Here is a 17017-nt window from a genome sequence, read left to right as displayed (position 1 = left end):
GAATCTGTGGGGAATTGGTTCCAGGATCCCACAAGGCTACCCAAACCAGTAGATGCTCAAGTGCCTTGTATTAAATGACATAGCTTTTGCATACAATCTATGCATATGTCCCATATATTTTAAATCATCTCTAGGTTACTTAAAATACCTAACAAAATGAAAATTTTATGGAAATAGGTATTATACTGTATTATTTAGGGAGTAAAGGCAAGGGGGAAAGCCTATACTTGTTCAGTAAAGAGTCAATTGATTTTTAAAATATTTCCAGTCTGCAGTTGAATCTACAGATGTGAAATCAGTGGATAAAAAGGACTGACTGTACTTTATTATTTTGTAAAAATTTCTCTACTAACCAATGCCTTGACTTAGCAGTGGGCCTTGGCTTGGAGTGGACAAATGCTCCTTTCCTTGGTGGTGTTCTGGACCCTCCTGATCTCCTTTATTCTGAACAAGGGATATGCAACCCAAAGACCTGCCCTTCATACATTACCCATGGATAAAAAAATGTATTCATTGTTGAATTGCATGCAAATATCATTGGTTAAGTAAAATAATGGTAATTTTCAGTGTTATTAAATTTCTAGTGATCATTGACCATTAAAAATATTTGGAAACAACATAAATTGAAAAGATAACTTCTTTTTCATGGGAATCATGGGCTTTGGGAGGTAATTAGGTCATGAGGGTGGAACCCTCCTGAATGGGATTTGTACCTTTATAAAAAGGACCCCAGAGAGTTGCCTTGCCCCTGCCACCATATGAGAACATAATGAGAAGCTGCTATAATCGAAAGTGAACCTTACCAGACACCAAATTCACTGGTGCCTTGATCTTGGACTTGCCAGTCTCCAGAACTGTTAAGCAACACATTTCTCTTGTTTATTAACCACTTAGTCTATGATAGTTTGTTATAGTTGCCTGAGTGGACTAAGAAAACCTCCTATTTCAGGCTGTTGACTAGTCTCCTGAACTGTGAAGAGGATCAGCTTTCCTTAGAATTGCTCATAGGTTTGCTGAGAACTTCTCTGCTTGGCTTTCACTGTTTGTTAGATAACATAAACTTCACGCTACAGGTACAGAATGATTAAGTAGGGAAAATACTGGCTAGCAGCGGAGAGGGCAAAGAGCCTGTTTGCTGGGGCAATGAAGCAGCTGGATGCCTGTGAGCCAGCAAGTAAACTTTAAGCCTGGGCATTATAGGGGACTAAATGTCAGTCCTCCCTCAGTACAAATGCACGTGAGGGCATCCCAGCCCTGTCAGTGAGTGGACTGGCTTCTGAAATGTGGAATAAATTACTGTGGAACATATCAGGATGCAAGATTTGGCTAAAGTTTTAAGACTGTGTATAGGTAATAAACATAAGCCAGTGTTTGAATAGGACATGTAAAGAAAACCTCCTAAAAGGGTAAACTCCTAAAGGTATGAGAATCTGTTCTTGTTAGAGCAGTCAGAAATGTGTGCCTCTGTTTTCCCTAATGAATAGTTTGCAGAGTTTAAAATTGGTGTGAAAATTCCTTGCCTGAGATGGAGATTTGCAAATGAATCCATCTAGACTATTCTTAAACATATCTGGCTTTCATCATTTTTGTGTGTGTGTGTGTGCTTGGGCCACTAATATCAAGTTTTTATTTTCTCCTTTCTTAAAAGGCACTAGAAAATCCATACAAGTACATAAACATACACATTGATACAACATAAAGAAGATAGGAAGAAAACAATGAAATTTTTTTCAATTTATTTTCATATCACCCTTTAAAATATTATGTTTTGTGTTTTATAATACATTACATGTATTATTTGCCCCTCAGTATCTGTGGGGGACTGGTTCCAGGACTCTTTAAGGACATCAAAATCTATGGATGCTTAAGTCCCTTATGTAAAATGGCATAGTGTTTGCATAGAACCTATGTACATCCTCCCCTAAATCTCTAGGTTATTTAAAATACCTATACAATGTAAATTCTTTGTGAACAATTGCTTAGGGAATAATGACAAGAAAAAAGTCTGTACCTGTTCAGTATAGACACAATTTAAATTTTTTTCTGAATATTTTCAATACATGGTTAGTTGAATCTGCAAATGTGGAGGGTTGGTCACCTGTAGTAATAGTGTTACAGTTGTGTATGTTAATGTGCACACATGGAGAATATGTGTTTAACATATTTTTTAATGGTGGGGTGCAAGATGAAAAAATGGAGACCAGTGTTCTGGAAACATCTCTTTTCATTTGGTAGACATGGACCAGCATGTACTCCTTGTTACCTGGGAAGGTCATAGGATGCTAATGCTGTGAATGTCCTTTCAACCTCAAGGACTTTTAGGGTTTCATTCCTTTTCATTGTGTAATAGAAGAAATGAAAACAAACTACGTAGCAGTTAAGCAATTTGAAGCAAGTTTCTTCCCTGGGAAGGAAAAGGACCTTAAAAATCTGCATGGTCCATAAAATCTTGGAATGGGACCAAAAGGAAGCTGGGATCTTATTCTCTTTTGAGAGTGTCAGGAGGTCGACCACCTGGTTTTGAAGTGCTTGGTGGGTGCAACGGAATGAAGCCTAATGGACAAGGTCCATCCTGGATGAATCTGTTTGCTTTGTTCTGGTCCTTGGACACAGATTATCCATGACCTTTGCTTTCCTCTTATAAAACCATTTCAGGTTGAAAGAAGATTTAAAGAGCATTTTAAATGCTGCCAACATTGTCAACAACAATGCAAACTCATATGGATTTCATACCTTCTACTGTATGGCAGTGTGTATGCATTTCAAGAAATTCTTGATGCTCTAAGAGGTAAATAGGAAACTTGCTTTGGGTAAACCATTTGACCAAGGGGTAAATAAGAAAACAGTGTCCTCTATTATGAGAGAAGAAGGCACAATTTATTTAGTCAAATTATTTTACAACATAGTCTTCATTGACAGTTGTCAGCTTAACACTTAATATAGTTTAAAAAAGTCAACGATTACCTGCAAAATTATATATATTTTAATGTCTAAAAAATATATTGCATATATGGAGCAGGAAAATCCCTCGCCTCCACAAGGGAAAGTTTGATTGTTCTTTTCAGAGTTGAGATTATTGTAGTTCTGTTATTTACAAACATTTCCAAAGCATTAAAGATTTAAATGGATTGCCCTTTCTTGCCTGTGCATTTCTGTTAAATAACTGTACCAGTGCTTTTCTTCCCAGTAAATCAGTGACTTAAACGCCCTGTTTTCTTTTCAGCAATAGTCACATTATGCTTTTTTAAAAACCAGCTATAAAAACGTACAAATAGCCCAAATGTACAGATTGACAAAAGATGTACAAATTACATTAAAAAAATAACAATGACTGATTTGATAGTAAAATTGCCTTTGTGACCGAGGTCAACTCGTTTATTTATTCTTTTTAATTTTTTTATCTATTTATTTTTAATACTGTGAGATATAGGAAAATAACTCTGCATAATTTATACAGTAAGTTGCCTTCTGAATGGTTGACCCTGGTCTGATGGTCTGACAAACGCACAGCGCTTGCGAATCTGTTCAAGTCAGAAATCCCTATGACTTTTCAAAGTTCTGGGACCCACTGTCATTAAAAAAATTAGTTATTTAATTCTCTGTCTTTTAGGAATATCTGTATTTGCATTCAAATTTCTTAGTTCATATTCTCGACTATTTCTAGAGACAATGGTCAGTGAGTACATATTGCCCAGCAATGGGGATTTTGCAATGCCCACGGCTTCTTAAATACACACACATACATGTTCCTTTCAAATTCCAGTTGGGTGAAAACATCACTGGCCTAACAGCCAGCGTTCCAGTTGCCATCCACTGAGTTAGGTTTCCCAAAAAAGATTATAAACTTCCTGTGTCTATTTTCACTAAGTCTCAAACCAGAACATGACTGGTTAAGTCCGTGATTTATTATTGTACTGAATCCTACAATGATGAGACCCGTGTGTTGATAAGAAACTGCTTTGGTCATAAAAATATAAAGAAAATTTACAGCTTCTTTCTCAGAACCATGATATAACCATTCCAGTAATCTAAATACTCAACTCATATGGTGATAGGAGATTGAGAATCCAAAATGGCATACTGGCCCATGGAATGTTCCATCTCTTTGTTCAGGTAGAGGAAGCAAAAGTTACTGACATTAAAAAAAAAATGTTTTTAAAGAACAAATACAAAAGTTCTATCCAATGAGAAAGAACATCCAGTTTTGTTTTCTCTTCAAGGTCACATATGCCCTTTAGAGTCCAAAGTGTCCAGGAAGAGTGAGGGTTTGGGGCTTCAGCTAGAAGGCCACTGATGGTTAAGCTTCTAGTAGTAACTGCCTAAGTGTGAAGGCACATGGGTGTTAGGATGGCGGGGGACATTGGGGTTGGGGTAGATCCCACCGGTGGGAGAGGTCCAGTATTGTGACGCCGCTCCAAAGAAGCTGGAAGAAGTGACAGGCATGGAGGATGGGTGGGGAGGGACAAAGTTCACCTTCTGTTGGTGGGCGTGGTAGGAAGGCATGTAGGAGATATCAGAAGGGTACTTGTACATGGACGACTCGGTTGGATGTGGTTGCAGAGCCTGGGCAATGCCGTGGAAGTCAAATTTATAGGCATACCTTTTGCCATGCACTTTGGTCATAATGTTTTTATCGTAGTAATATCGGAGGGCCCGGCTCAGCTTGTCATAATTCATGTTGGGTTTGCTTTTCCGCTCTCCCCAGCGCCTGGCTACCTCATCGGGGTCCGTCATTTTGAACTCCCCATTGGTCCCCTCCCAGGTGATACAGCTGGCGTTGGCACTGTCAGAGAGTAGCTCCAGGAGGAATTGCCACAGTTGGATCTGCCCACTTCCTGCAAGCAGCGAGGTAAACAGGAGAAAAGAGTATCTCAGCCTGGGGAACTCAGAGCCCAGCTCCCTAAATGAAACCTCATTTCCTTTGACATCGAGAACCACCTTGACAAGCCCTTCTTACCATTCTTTTTTGTAAAAGATGCATAACAATTGTACATATTTATGGGGTACAGGGTGATATTTCTTTACATGCAATTTACAATAATTTTGATTATTACAATGTGTAATAATCAAATCAGGGTAAGTAGCATGTCCATCACCTTAAACATTTATCATTGCTTTGTGGTGAGGACATTAAAAATCTTCTAATTAGTTTGAAATAGACAATAGATTATTGTTGTATAGTAGTTGCCACTAAGATGGGCATAATAAGTAAGGTTAGATCTTAAGATAATGCGCCCCAGGCCTGATAATAAAGTCCTGACTTTGCCCCAAACTAGCTATTGTGAACTTAGGCAAATCACTTTCCTATGTCCCTTTAGGCAAGATTTTTGATCCTCTTATCGATAGACTTGAATCACTGTCTTATTTCTACTTAGTGATGAAGTCACCCAAGTTCTTCCCTGTCAGCATGAAAAAGTGTCAAGGTCACAGAACCAGCTGTCATAGGGAGAAGGCACCTCATAAGCTCTATGTTGACCAAACCAGGTTCCCTAGTAGAGTTCTAGTGTTTGGTTCTCAGCTCTAAGTTCTATGCAGAAGAACTTGAGCAAAGGGAAAATGAGTAGGAGATGCTGGGTTGCTTCTTTACCTTGGTCAGGTATGAAAGAAAAGGTACCCTGCAAGGGAAAATCTGTGAGCCTCATGGTTGCAAAGGGTCGGTTAGCTCCCAGTTGCAGTAGTTTTTGTTTAGAAGGACTCACCTGAGGGTTATTCTTAATAATAAACCCTTGACACAATGTTAAATGTACTTTATCTGCAACTTTTCAGGAACTTAGCTCTTTCAGAAGGTCAGATAATTCTACAACACTTTCTAAAATCAAAACTGAAACACTAACTGGGTACAGTGGCCCATGCCTGTAACCCCAACCATTTGGAGGCTGAGGCAGAATTACAATTTTGAGACCAGCCTGGGCAACTTAGTGAGACCCTATCTCAAAATAAAAAATAAAAAGGGCTGGGGATATAGCTCAATGGTAGAGCACCCTTGGGTTGAATCCTCAGTACCATAAAAAACAAAAACAAAAGCAAAAACAAACACATCAAAACTCTTTTGGAATATTAATCACTTGGGTCTTGCATGGGTGGGATAAATGAGAGCTCATAGGAGTTCTTTCCTTTCTTTTTCCCCCTTTTTCCCTACTGAAACATCTACCTATGCCATTTTCTACTAATCTGAACCTCAGCAGAGATGTTGGTACCCCATGGAACATGTGTTGAGCAGTTCAAGGGAAGAAGTACATACAGGCACACCCCACTCAGGTGTCTGCCCTTAGGACAGAGGTCTCCATGACCACCCAAAGCTTGGAGACATTCTGGAACAAAAGATTTGCAGGCCAGTGTAAACTCACCAGGGTTGGCTAGACGGCTGCTGGTGGGGCCCAGGATCTGATATGGATCTAAGGAAACAAAAAAGGAATTTGGCTTCACTGTTAATAAAAATGTAACAATAGCATCAATGATAACAAAATTCCAATGGTTCATATTTTTATTTCTATATTATAGGAAAGTCTGACTTCGGAAAACTTCATTGCTTTTATTTAAAGACTTCCAAGATCTTGATCACAGTATGGTTGAAACATCATGGAATAGTGATGGCATCATTTTTTCATATTTCGTTTCTAAAATTTATAGATCATACTGTCATTACCCAAAATGAAGTCATGGAAATGTTTGGAAAAAAGCTGATTAATATTCAACCATACAGTGAATAAACTGAAAGATCAGTTATTCAATGGGCTTGAAGAAGGCATGTTGATAACTGGTCTTTAATAGTTCCACCTAATACTAAAAACATTACTGATGGAGCATAAAAACCACATGCCTGGAAACCAAGCCATTTGAGTTGTAGCCCCAACCTTGTTATAAACTAAATAATTTGTTGGACAATTCTGGGTATCAGTTTTCTCATCTGCAAAATGAGTAGGTTGGGCTTCTGGCCTCAGTTCTTGTCTAGGACAACACTCTGTGATTTTCGACTTGGAAAGGTCAACACTAACCAGAATTTGTATTTTAGCTCTAAAATCACTGTTCTTAAAATCTCGGTTTACTTACAACTTATGTGATTATTTAGTCATAAAAACGTCTTTGCAGTATTGGTTTAGGTGAGATTTTTATTTTTATTTTTTTCAGTCGAGGAAATCATGGAAGAGAGCTGGGTCTCAACTTGGCCATGTTAACTTTTCTGCAGAATTCTTCTATTTTTACAATTATAATTGCATTTTAAACAAATAAGTAAGACTTTTAGGTTTCGACTTAGAACAAGGAATTAACCTGAAGTCCATTTAGTCCACTTTTTTTCGATCACACCTTCAGTATGATAAATAAAATATTTTTGGTAGCTGGTGTCTAATATTGTTGTTGCTAGAATTTGTTTGAACTTCTCTACATCTGATTTGAGTTTCATAGCAGGTTTTGTCATTACCTTCCTGTGCAATTTTCTCTTGTTCTGTCTTTGGTGGAGATGGAGAATGGTATCTGATCATCTCAAAGCAAATGGCTTGTTCAGAACTTAATCTCAGTTGTGTCATGTAAAAATGACAGGGTGAAGCTGGAGCCTGGGCTTGGACAAAACAGCTGTCTTCAGATCCATGAAGGACTTTCATATAGGACCTTGCTCCAGAGGGCAAACTAGGAATTTGGAGGGGAAGGAATTGGGAGGACTTTGGCTCAGAGAGTGGAATTGAGCTGAACTGAGTAGTCAACTCCCTGTTCTTATGTACGTATTGAATTAGAGATGAGGTAAGCATAGGACCAAGATATTATAGAAGTATCAGAGGCCTGAGTCCCTAAGTTCTATTCCCATACTAAGAGTCTCTAAGTCCATGGTTTAAAAGTTCCTATGTCTTAATTGTTAAGTAGATCCATCACAGGATGAGGGTATTTTTGGAGAGTATGGTTTGGTGACACATAAAAGGCTCAGACAAGGATGTAGGATGCTGGGTGATAACACTAGTTCTTTCATACACCAGCTGTGTAGTTTTTAACAAATTACTTTACCTCTCTGAGCATCAGCTTTTTTCTTGTGCCAAGTTAGGCAATGGAACATTTAATCTTCAAGTTCCCTTCATCTCTACTAGTCTGTCTGATTTTAATACTGGTTACTTAATTCACAGATGCATTACAGGGAACCAAATACAGACTCTCTTAGAAAGAAGAAAGACACAACATACGTAGTAGTTATCTTTCCACATACATGGGGGATTGGTTCCAGTTGCCACGCCTACTCCCCTGCATCAAAGATACCAAACTCCGCGGTTTGCTCAAGTCCCCTGTGAAATGTAGTGTAGTATTTGCATATGACTTACGCTATCATCCCATATATTTTAAATCATCTCCAGATTACTTATAATGCTTAGTACAATGTAGATGTTATGTAAGTTGCTGTTATACTCTACTATTTAGGCAATAATGACAAGAAAAACATCAGCACATCTACAGACTTTTTTTCTGAACATTTTTTGTTTTGAGGTTGATTGAATCCCTGGATGCAGAACCCACAGATGTGGAGGGCCAACTGCATATTGTCTAAATCCTCCATCCATCAGTTGACAACATGGAATCCGTAAGAAGGAAAGGAGAGATTGTACATCTAAGTCAGGTACCTGGTTGGGGCCGTTGTTCAGTGTTCTTACTCATCGTCTGTGCTCCTGCAAGGGGAGGACCTGTGCAGAGGAGAGGAAAAATGGTAAGTGGGACATTCTCCATGAGGAAGAGAAACATCTTGTCAGAAGCCAGGAGGAGGATGCATGTGCTTCCATTCACTCACTCTCTATTGACTCATCTTCATTCATCTTATAAATATTTATCAAGGATCACTATGTACTGGCACTGTTCTCCACTCAGGAGATTCAGCAGTGAAAGAGCAATTCCTGTAGAACTTACATTTTAACAGGGAGACAATGCTACTCTGGACACACACACACACACACACACACACACACACACACACACACACAAATCAGTAAACCAATACATAAATAATTAAAAAGTAGCTGGGAATGGGATTATAGGCATGTGCCACCATGCCCAAATCCTAGCAACTCTGGAGACTGAGGCAGGAGGATCACCAGTTCTAGGCCAGCCTCAGCAGCTTAGCAAGGCCCTAAGAAATTTAGCAAGACCTAGTTTCAAAAAAATAAAAAAATTAAAAAAGGACTGGGATATTGCTCAGTGGTTAGGTGCCCCTGGGTTCAATCCCTGGTACCAAAAACAGTAAACCAATGGTATATAGTACGTCTGTTGGCACTGGGGTGATGGAGCTCATTTTAAAACTAGGACATTGAGAGAGGTCTTCAATGAGAAGATGACATCTGAGCAAAGGTCACCTGCATCCCATGATTCCATGTTTTGTGAGTTCCCCTCTGGTAGTTCTGACCTACACCCACCGCATTCCTACCCTCACTTCTCCATTCTGGATCTCCGTTTTTTCTTGAGTGGTCTCTGGCTAACCTGAGTGGCATCCTTACCACCCTTTAACCTTCCCTTACACCCGTCATCCTTTACTGTTCAGAACCACAGTGACTCCTGGTTGCCTAAGAATTAAGTCTATCTTCATAGCATCACTCACAATCCCCTTCTTACCTTTCCAGACTTCTTTTCCATCCCACACACTGAACTCCAGGAATTCAGGGTTCTTACCAGATTGTTAGACATGCCAACTTCAATGCCTCCCTCCTATACCCACCCTCTACTGAATTGCCTGTCCACCTCATCTCCCCAGGTGCAAACCCTGCCTCTCCTTTCAGAGCTAACTCAAATGGTAGCAGGTCCATAACGTCTTCCTGGATACCATCCAGATGAAGAGTGTATGTGTGTATGATTTCTGCTCTGCCTAAAGGACCCATCCTTGTCTGGTTCATCCTTGTGAGTCCCATAAAGCCAAGTGCTGGGTGCAGAGTAAGCAATTAATGAATACACATAGCTGAAAGGGATCTTGGTTATTGCTTGGGCATTCATTTGTAATTGTAGGTGCTTTCTTCAAAGAAATGGCTTCACCACCTATTCATCTGCTTGATATTTTGCTTTCTAGAGACGGCAAGATTGACATACTCAGGAGCATGAATAGTTCAGGAGTTTATGAATCACTATCTTTCCTAATTCCCTTAATGGGAGATATTGGGTAGACTTTAATTATCACCACCTCACCAGCTGATGGACAAATTGATGACTCTGACCCTTACCATCTCCTCACCAGGTCATCCTCCATCTCAGTTATTTGCAAAATGAGAATAGGAACATTGATATGGCTAAGCCTCATCAATTGGAGGAACAAAGTCATAGAGGTTCATTATCCTGACATTACAGAATCCAAACCCAATAACCTTTCATTCCTACAGAAAGTTGTCCCAAGAAAGTTTCAAACTTCAAAAATCCTAAAACAAACAGCAAAACAAACCTCAAAACAACAACAACAAAAAAATCCCATATTATCTTTCAGGAAGTGGATATCATGGATATGTTCTAAATTGAAAGTTATTTTTTTTTCTTTTAGTGCTGGGATTGAACCCTGGGCCTTGTGTGTGCTTCATCACTGAGTTACACCCCAGTCCTTGGAAATTAATGTTTCTATCTACTCATAACACATGGAAACAAATGCTAGCTCCTATTGTTTATCTCATGACCTATTCTCCACCCCTGTCTTCAGAAAAATGTTTTCCTCTCCAAGTATGTTATGACATTTACTTACTTTTGTTGAGGCCAGAATTCATGTTATTGCCCCATCCTCCTCTCCTGACTGAGTCATAAGAAGGATCTGATGAAAAATAATAAATAGGGATATGTTAGCTTTGCTTGCTTTGCAAAAAGGTTGCATGAAGATTATCTCTTAGTGATCAGAAGAAATTAGTTTAGTTCAGTAATAGTTTTTTTAAGCAACACTAAATTCCTGAAGTGTACCCTTCCCCTGGGGTTGGAGGTGGGCTGGTGGAAGAAATGTGAACACCAATTTTCAGAAGGTCTCAGTCTTATTTGGAAGCTGAATATATGTGGATAACCCTAAATATGAAGTTGGAGGAATAGTTCAAGTTCTATCCCTGTCTTATTTGTTGTGATTAATGAATCATAAGACTGCTTATGAGCCTTAATTGTCTTTAATATGAAAATAAAATTTTACCTTATGGGGTTGTACTAATGACCAAATGAGATTACATATGAAAAGCACCTTATACAATTTTCTACAAATATAAACTAACAAGGGGTTAGAAAGAAAATGCATCCATAGTTGTATAGCAAAGTCCCTTGAGCAGCTCTGAAGAGATGGGGAATATCCAGAAGAAAAGTTCCATGGGATTAATGTCTCAAAGTCCAAGCCCTTGGTGTCCCTGGGAGACCACCACCAGCTTCTTATTTCAGTACACCAATGTTGTGGGACGATACTTACAGGTGTGAGCACATTCAAGGTTGTCTTAGGTCTTTCAGACTTTTCTGCTGGTAGTGGAGGGGGGTGGGCCAGAAGTGTGGTTCCTGCCTGGAAATGACTAGCAGCTTGCTTCTGGGCTATACTGGAGAAAATTCCTTGGAACCTGAACTTTGGTGATCCCCAATCTTTCTTGAAAGAGTCCAAATATCTCCATAACTGTGCTCAAAAATTGCTTAACTATCTGGCTGGATATTTTCGTCATTTCCTTTCTCATGGTGTGAGTCTCATTGAGACATGGAGCAGGAATAGCAGGAGGGCTTAAGGATACAGAATTATGACTTTCAAAGTCTTTCCACGAACAACAAAGAAACCATAAAAACCATCCAAACAAATGGAGCACAAACCTCATCAAACAGCAGTCTGACAGGGTGAAACACAAACCATCCCTTTCGACCCCTTCTGAGCCTCTCCAACAAATTAGAATAAGAACTGGGAATACGGATGGATGCATCCGATTGCCTGTTCTCACTGTTACTGGCTAAGAAGAACCAAAAGACAGGGACAATTTTCTTGTGGAAAAATCCACGTGCAGATGCACATTCTTCATGGCTCTGGAAAAGTCAGTTCAGTTTTTAAATTACAGTCTTTAGCAATTGGCATGAAAAGCAAAACAGAAAGTGAGGGGGATGGGGATGGAGAGGAAGGCCAGGGAAGCGGACGGACAAAGGAACAAAATTTAACTCCTTTAAGTCATCCGTTATTATTTCCATTTGACTTTTAAAAATTTCTTTTGTGATTCCTCCTGAAAATAGATTCTTCTTGTTTAAAAACAAACCAAGAAAATGGAAAGCCATCTTGAGCTTGGAGTGAAATTTCTGTGGGCATTTCCTGAAGGGGTCTGCAGAGGTCTGTCAGTGGTGGGATTAAAAAACGGGAAACGTGAGAGCCATCCAAGATTTGTCTTTGGGTGGGGAAAGGAGGAGGCTGTTCTTTTGGCCTCCAGGCATTTATTTGGGACCAACTCCTCTGTATTGTGCTCAGCCTTAGAGTAGATGTGAAAGAATATGAAGCAAATTTCCTGGCCTTGCACTTAGATGAGAGACAATCACCAAGATGGTGAGGAAATGTGTACCACGCTAAAGGGATGATGGACATTTCAAGGGCTGCTGGAGGTTAAGAAGGGAGATGCAAAGGGTCCTTCAGGGGGATGATGGACTTGAATGAGACCTTTCTGGAGAGCACAGTGTGAGCAAAGCAGCAGCAGGAATTTGTAGGGGTGGGTAGTGTGATGTCAAGGGCATGACCAAAGAGGAGGGATATGGAGGGAGAGGAGAGCAAGGAGAAAGAACCAGTCAAGGCCAAGTTCAGTAAACTAAGCAAGCTTTGTTAATTTGGTGATTCAGACAGTGGAAGTCAAAGAGGGAGGGGATTTAGGAATGCAGTGGCACCTGGGAATCGGAGTGCAATGGGGAATCAGGTGGTGTATAGGATGCCTGATGGAAGGCCATTCTGTAGGAACGCTACAGAAAGTGAAATTGAAAGTGACACATTTCAAGCAAAAGAAAGAAAGAAACAAATCCCACTAAGTTCCAGGAATCTGTGTGTGTCATCTTAAGTCCTGACTTGGTTTCTGACTTACGGAAACTTACTGCATTGATAAAAATCTGTTTCAAAATTTTCTACTCAATCACTAGTCTACTTAAGGCTTCAATCCTATCTGAAAACTGTGCTAAAAACATTCAGAACTTTATTTTTTGAGCCCAAATTATGGCTCATCATGGCTATAGTTGCCATTGACTTCTTATTAGATTTTCTTCCTATTCTTTTATCTAGCTGCAGAGACAGAGCAGACCGGGAAAATTCTAGAATGTACGAATGCATTCCCTCTTACCAACAGTGGGTAGATGATCAATGGATTCTTCTCTAATTCTAAGACACCAACCACAGTTCAAATATGGCGCTTATCAGCAAAGTGTCTTGGGAGTCTCATCTTTTCTGTCTTAGCCTTAAGGAGGGATGCCAAAATTTATGGCGGGTACTCTCGCAGGCCTATCTCAGCAAAAGCCTAGAAATCCCAACAAACCGTAAAGTCCTCCCAAAAGTTAAAAAAATAAAAAGGAGGGGGGAGGGAATGACACATATAGAGAGGCCACCCAGCAATCCAGCCTGAACTGTGTTCTCACTGTGAAGTTGATAAAGCAATAAACAGTCACAGGCCATGTGGTCTGCGCCTCTTCAGCCAGCGAACAAGTGGAGTTGTATGTGGAGTCACCGCAACAAAGATCACAGGCCTCCCTCCCTTTTGCTTTTTCATTCCTCTCCATTTCCATGGAAAATCCTACCAAAATCCACAAAGGACAGCCAGAGCCCATTTACTAAGGATTTTAACCACTGTTCTCTGGAAGTGCTGGGGTTCTTGGGGACATCCACTCAATGAAAGACTGAAATTAACACCAATATTTTGGGAGCAATTCCTGCTACAAAGACAAAAGCACAAAGATGGAGAAGGCTGAGGCTGAACGCTAAGGTCTGGCATCCTGCTTCAGAGATATGAAGAACGGACATAGCATGAGATGAAATGAGGTAGCCAAGTGAACACTCTACCAAGTGCCTAGTGTGAAGGTGGCCTCCTAGCAGTCAGCAATCAATATGAGGCTCTGCACCATTAGTATATATCTAAAAAACATTCACATCCAGAAACATGTCAGCCAGTCTGCCAAATACCAAATCTCCCCCTTTCCTTTCTCCTCCTTACTCTTCTTTTCTTATTTTTCCAGATATAGCCTAACTTAACCAGTAATCAATTCATACTAGCTGTCTGTGGTTTGTATTCCCCACCCGAAAGTCAGGTCTCCAAGGGCAGGGAGCTTGGTTGTGTTCTCTGACTCACACGGTAAGCATACGCTATTGGTTGAGTGAACGAGTGAAGTAGGTCAACATTTTCTCCTCGCTAAATGTACATCATTCCTTTCATTGTTTATTAGCTAAAGAGAATCCAGGATTCCTCTCTTGACTTCTTCCTACCCAACTAAGTCTTCAGGTGACTTAATCTGGGTGATAAGGGATATAGACTGTCAACCCTGTGTACCCTCTGTCTGTGCTGAACAGCCATCCACATCCTTTGAGGCAGAGACTAAAAGCTTATCTCCACAGGGAAGTCAAGGATTGGGTGCCACTGATTGAAGTGGCCTGCATTTCATTTCATATACAGTCATGCATCACATAACCATGTCTCAGTCAACAGCAGATGGCATACAAAAAAATGGTCCCATAAGGTTATATTGCGTAGCAATGTTGTGGTTCTCTTAGTTTGTCTATATACACTCTGTGATGTTCTTACAGGATGAAATCACCTAACCATGCATTTATCAGAACCTATTCCATTTTTTAAATTGATGGCATTATAATTATACATAATAGTGAGATTTATTGTGATATATTTTTATAGTCATGTAGCATAATTTGATTGCTCTCATTCCCCTTCTCTTCTCCTCCCTCGATCCACTTGCTCTTATTATGCTTTTAATTAGTGCATTATAATTATATATAAAATCAGGATTCATTGTGGTATATTCATACATGGATGTAGATTTTGTTCCCCAGTCCTTTCTCATGTCCTCCTTCTTCTCCCTCTCAATCCCCTTCCCTATTCTCTATTAGTTTCCCTTCTATTTTCATGAGATCCCTTTCTTATTCCTCTCTCTCTTTCTCTCTCTCTCTCTCTCTTTCTCTCTCTCTCTCTCTCTCTCTCTCTCTCTCTCTCTCTCTCTCTCTCTCTCTCATATGAGAGAAAACATTAAACCCTTGACTTTCTGAGTATGGCTTATTTTGCTTAGCATGATATGGTGTGTTCCATTGTTAAGCAGTGCAATGTCATTGCTAAAATGAGGGTTTGTTGTATTGTTTTTCCTACTTCATGTTACACAGGTGCTTAGCAGTGTGATCAGTTCTGGTGCCAGACACACAAACAGAAATATGACTATAACCAGCATGGGAAAGGTGGACAAGGGACTCAGCAGCTCAGTTTCCTGAGCAAACCCTCCCCTCTCGAGCCTGACACCATCTGCATCAGCTCCTTGGGCACCCAGAGTTCTCCAGTGGGGTGTACCAGCTCTACCAAACAGCCTGAGTGTGAACTATGGTGGTCCTGAACGTGGTGTATGCAGTCTACATTCTGAAAACTGACTTTTGAGAAGAGAAACTTCAGGCCAAAGACACAGTATGCAAAAATGTGCCTGTTGTAACCAACACGTGAGTTGACAATCTCAGAACTTCCTTGTGGTGGCAGATGCTTTATCAGCAGAAAATCACACCCTGGTTCTGACAAACTCACTTTTTACTTTAGTGAAGGCTGACACTCCCTGTCTTTATGGTACCAAGATAACAAATCCTATTGTGATTCCTTTTCAGAGGAGTCACCAAAGAGCTTTGCCTGGCATTTCTGGTTTCAGGCAGTCCTGAGATCAGATTTTGCCAAAACCCAAAGACCTGAACCTGGTTCTGGAGAATCAGGGCACTGCCAGCCATTGCGGATAATTCAGCCTCCCATATACGATGGCCTAAATAGTTTCTTCATTATGCAATGCTCGGTGTGGCTGAATTTGACACTAAATGCCCTTTAGATTCCAGGAGAGCCTCCCTGGATAGAGAAATATGAGCTTGGAGACTGTCTTCCTGCAAGTCCCTGTTGGAAAGGGAAGGATTTTGCTGGATGTGACCCTGGATGTGACCCTGGCATAGACATACCAGTGCTAAGTCACTTTCTGTGTGAAGCCTTTAAACCTGTCCTGGAAATATGGCCAAATGTCTCAGGAGACATTTCTTTCTGCCTCGATGCCTACAGTGAGCTGTCTGCTGGCCCAGATGTGCCAGCCAACGTGTGGTTCTTCACTTCGTTATGACCTCACCCCGCAGGCAATGAAGCAGGGACACCAGCAGCACACAGGAGCCTCACTCTTCGTCCCCTACAACGTAAGGCTTCATTTTCAATGACTTGGTGGAAAAAGATGCATTTTCCCTGAAACTTCTCATTGAATTTCTGGTTGCTGCTGAGAAGCCTGGCAACATTGAATCCTGTTTATTCTCGGCAAGCCCTGCTTCTGAATACAGGCCTTTCAGCGCAGGAATGGGCAAACCACTTGTGCTCCAAGCAGAGCAAGGACCTCTAATTGCCAGATCCAGATGTCCTTTCTTGAGAAAGTGAGGTTGCCAAAGGAAAATAATCCAGTGAATTGGGGTCCTGAGACCCCAAGCCCTCTACTTCCAACCAAGAGCCAAGCCCACTATAAGGAAAATACATCACTCAGCCTCTGACAAAGAACCATGTAGGTGAGAAATGGTCTTTGTTGTTGAATAATCAGACAGATTAGGACACATACTAGTGGAGGATAGACAAGGTGACCCCCTAAACTACATCTCCATCTGATGTCCTGTGCTTCGAATAGGCTCTGACTTTGAAGGGGAGCAAGCTGTACTAGCCGCCAATCCAATTTGGGTGCTTTGTTCTGAGCTGTCCTTACACTATGTCCCTCCTGTGAAAATCTGTTGTGCTTCATGAACCTTCCAAGCCCACGACTTGGGGCTGGCTTCCTGCCTGTGATGGTCTGTGCTACAGCCCCTGCCCTTAGCCCTGTCAGTGGCCACACCAGTCCTGACATTTTC

At 40.6% G+C, this 17017-nt stretch overlaps 1 protein-coding gene across 4 annotated transcripts in view; it reads right to left on the bottom strand.

The window, feature by feature from the left end:
• Positions 1 to 2855: 2855 nt before the first annotated feature.
• Positions 2856 to 17017, bottom strand: part of FLI1 (Fli-1 proto-oncogene, ETS transcription factor) — a 124779-nt gene continuing 110617 nt past the window's right edge. For all 4 annotated transcript variants that reach the window (XM_079104131.1, XM_079104133.1, XM_079104132.1 and 1 more), the window contains 4 exons: positions 10685 to 10750; positions 8601 to 8660; positions 6348 to 6395; positions 2856 to 4835 (listed from right to left, as the gene is read on the bottom strand). In XM_079104131.1, coding sequence (XP_078960257.1) covers positions 4306 to 4835; positions 6348 to 6395; positions 8601 to 8660; positions 10685 to 10750 — 704 coding nt within the window. In that variant the 3' untranslated portion in view covers positions 2856 to 4305. The remainder of the gene's footprint in view (positions 4836 to 6347; positions 6396 to 8600; positions 8661 to 10684; positions 10751 to 17017) is intronic.

The sequence above is a fragment of the Sciurus vulgaris genome (genome assembly GCF_902686455.1).
Source record: "Sciurus vulgaris genome assembly, chromosome: 11".
Lineage (NCBI taxonomy): Eukaryota > Metazoa > Chordata > Mammalia > Rodentia > Sciuridae > Sciurus > Sciurus vulgaris.
The sequence above is the reverse complement of the archived record's forward strand: the minus strand, read 5'-3'. Positions and strand labels throughout refer to the sequence as shown.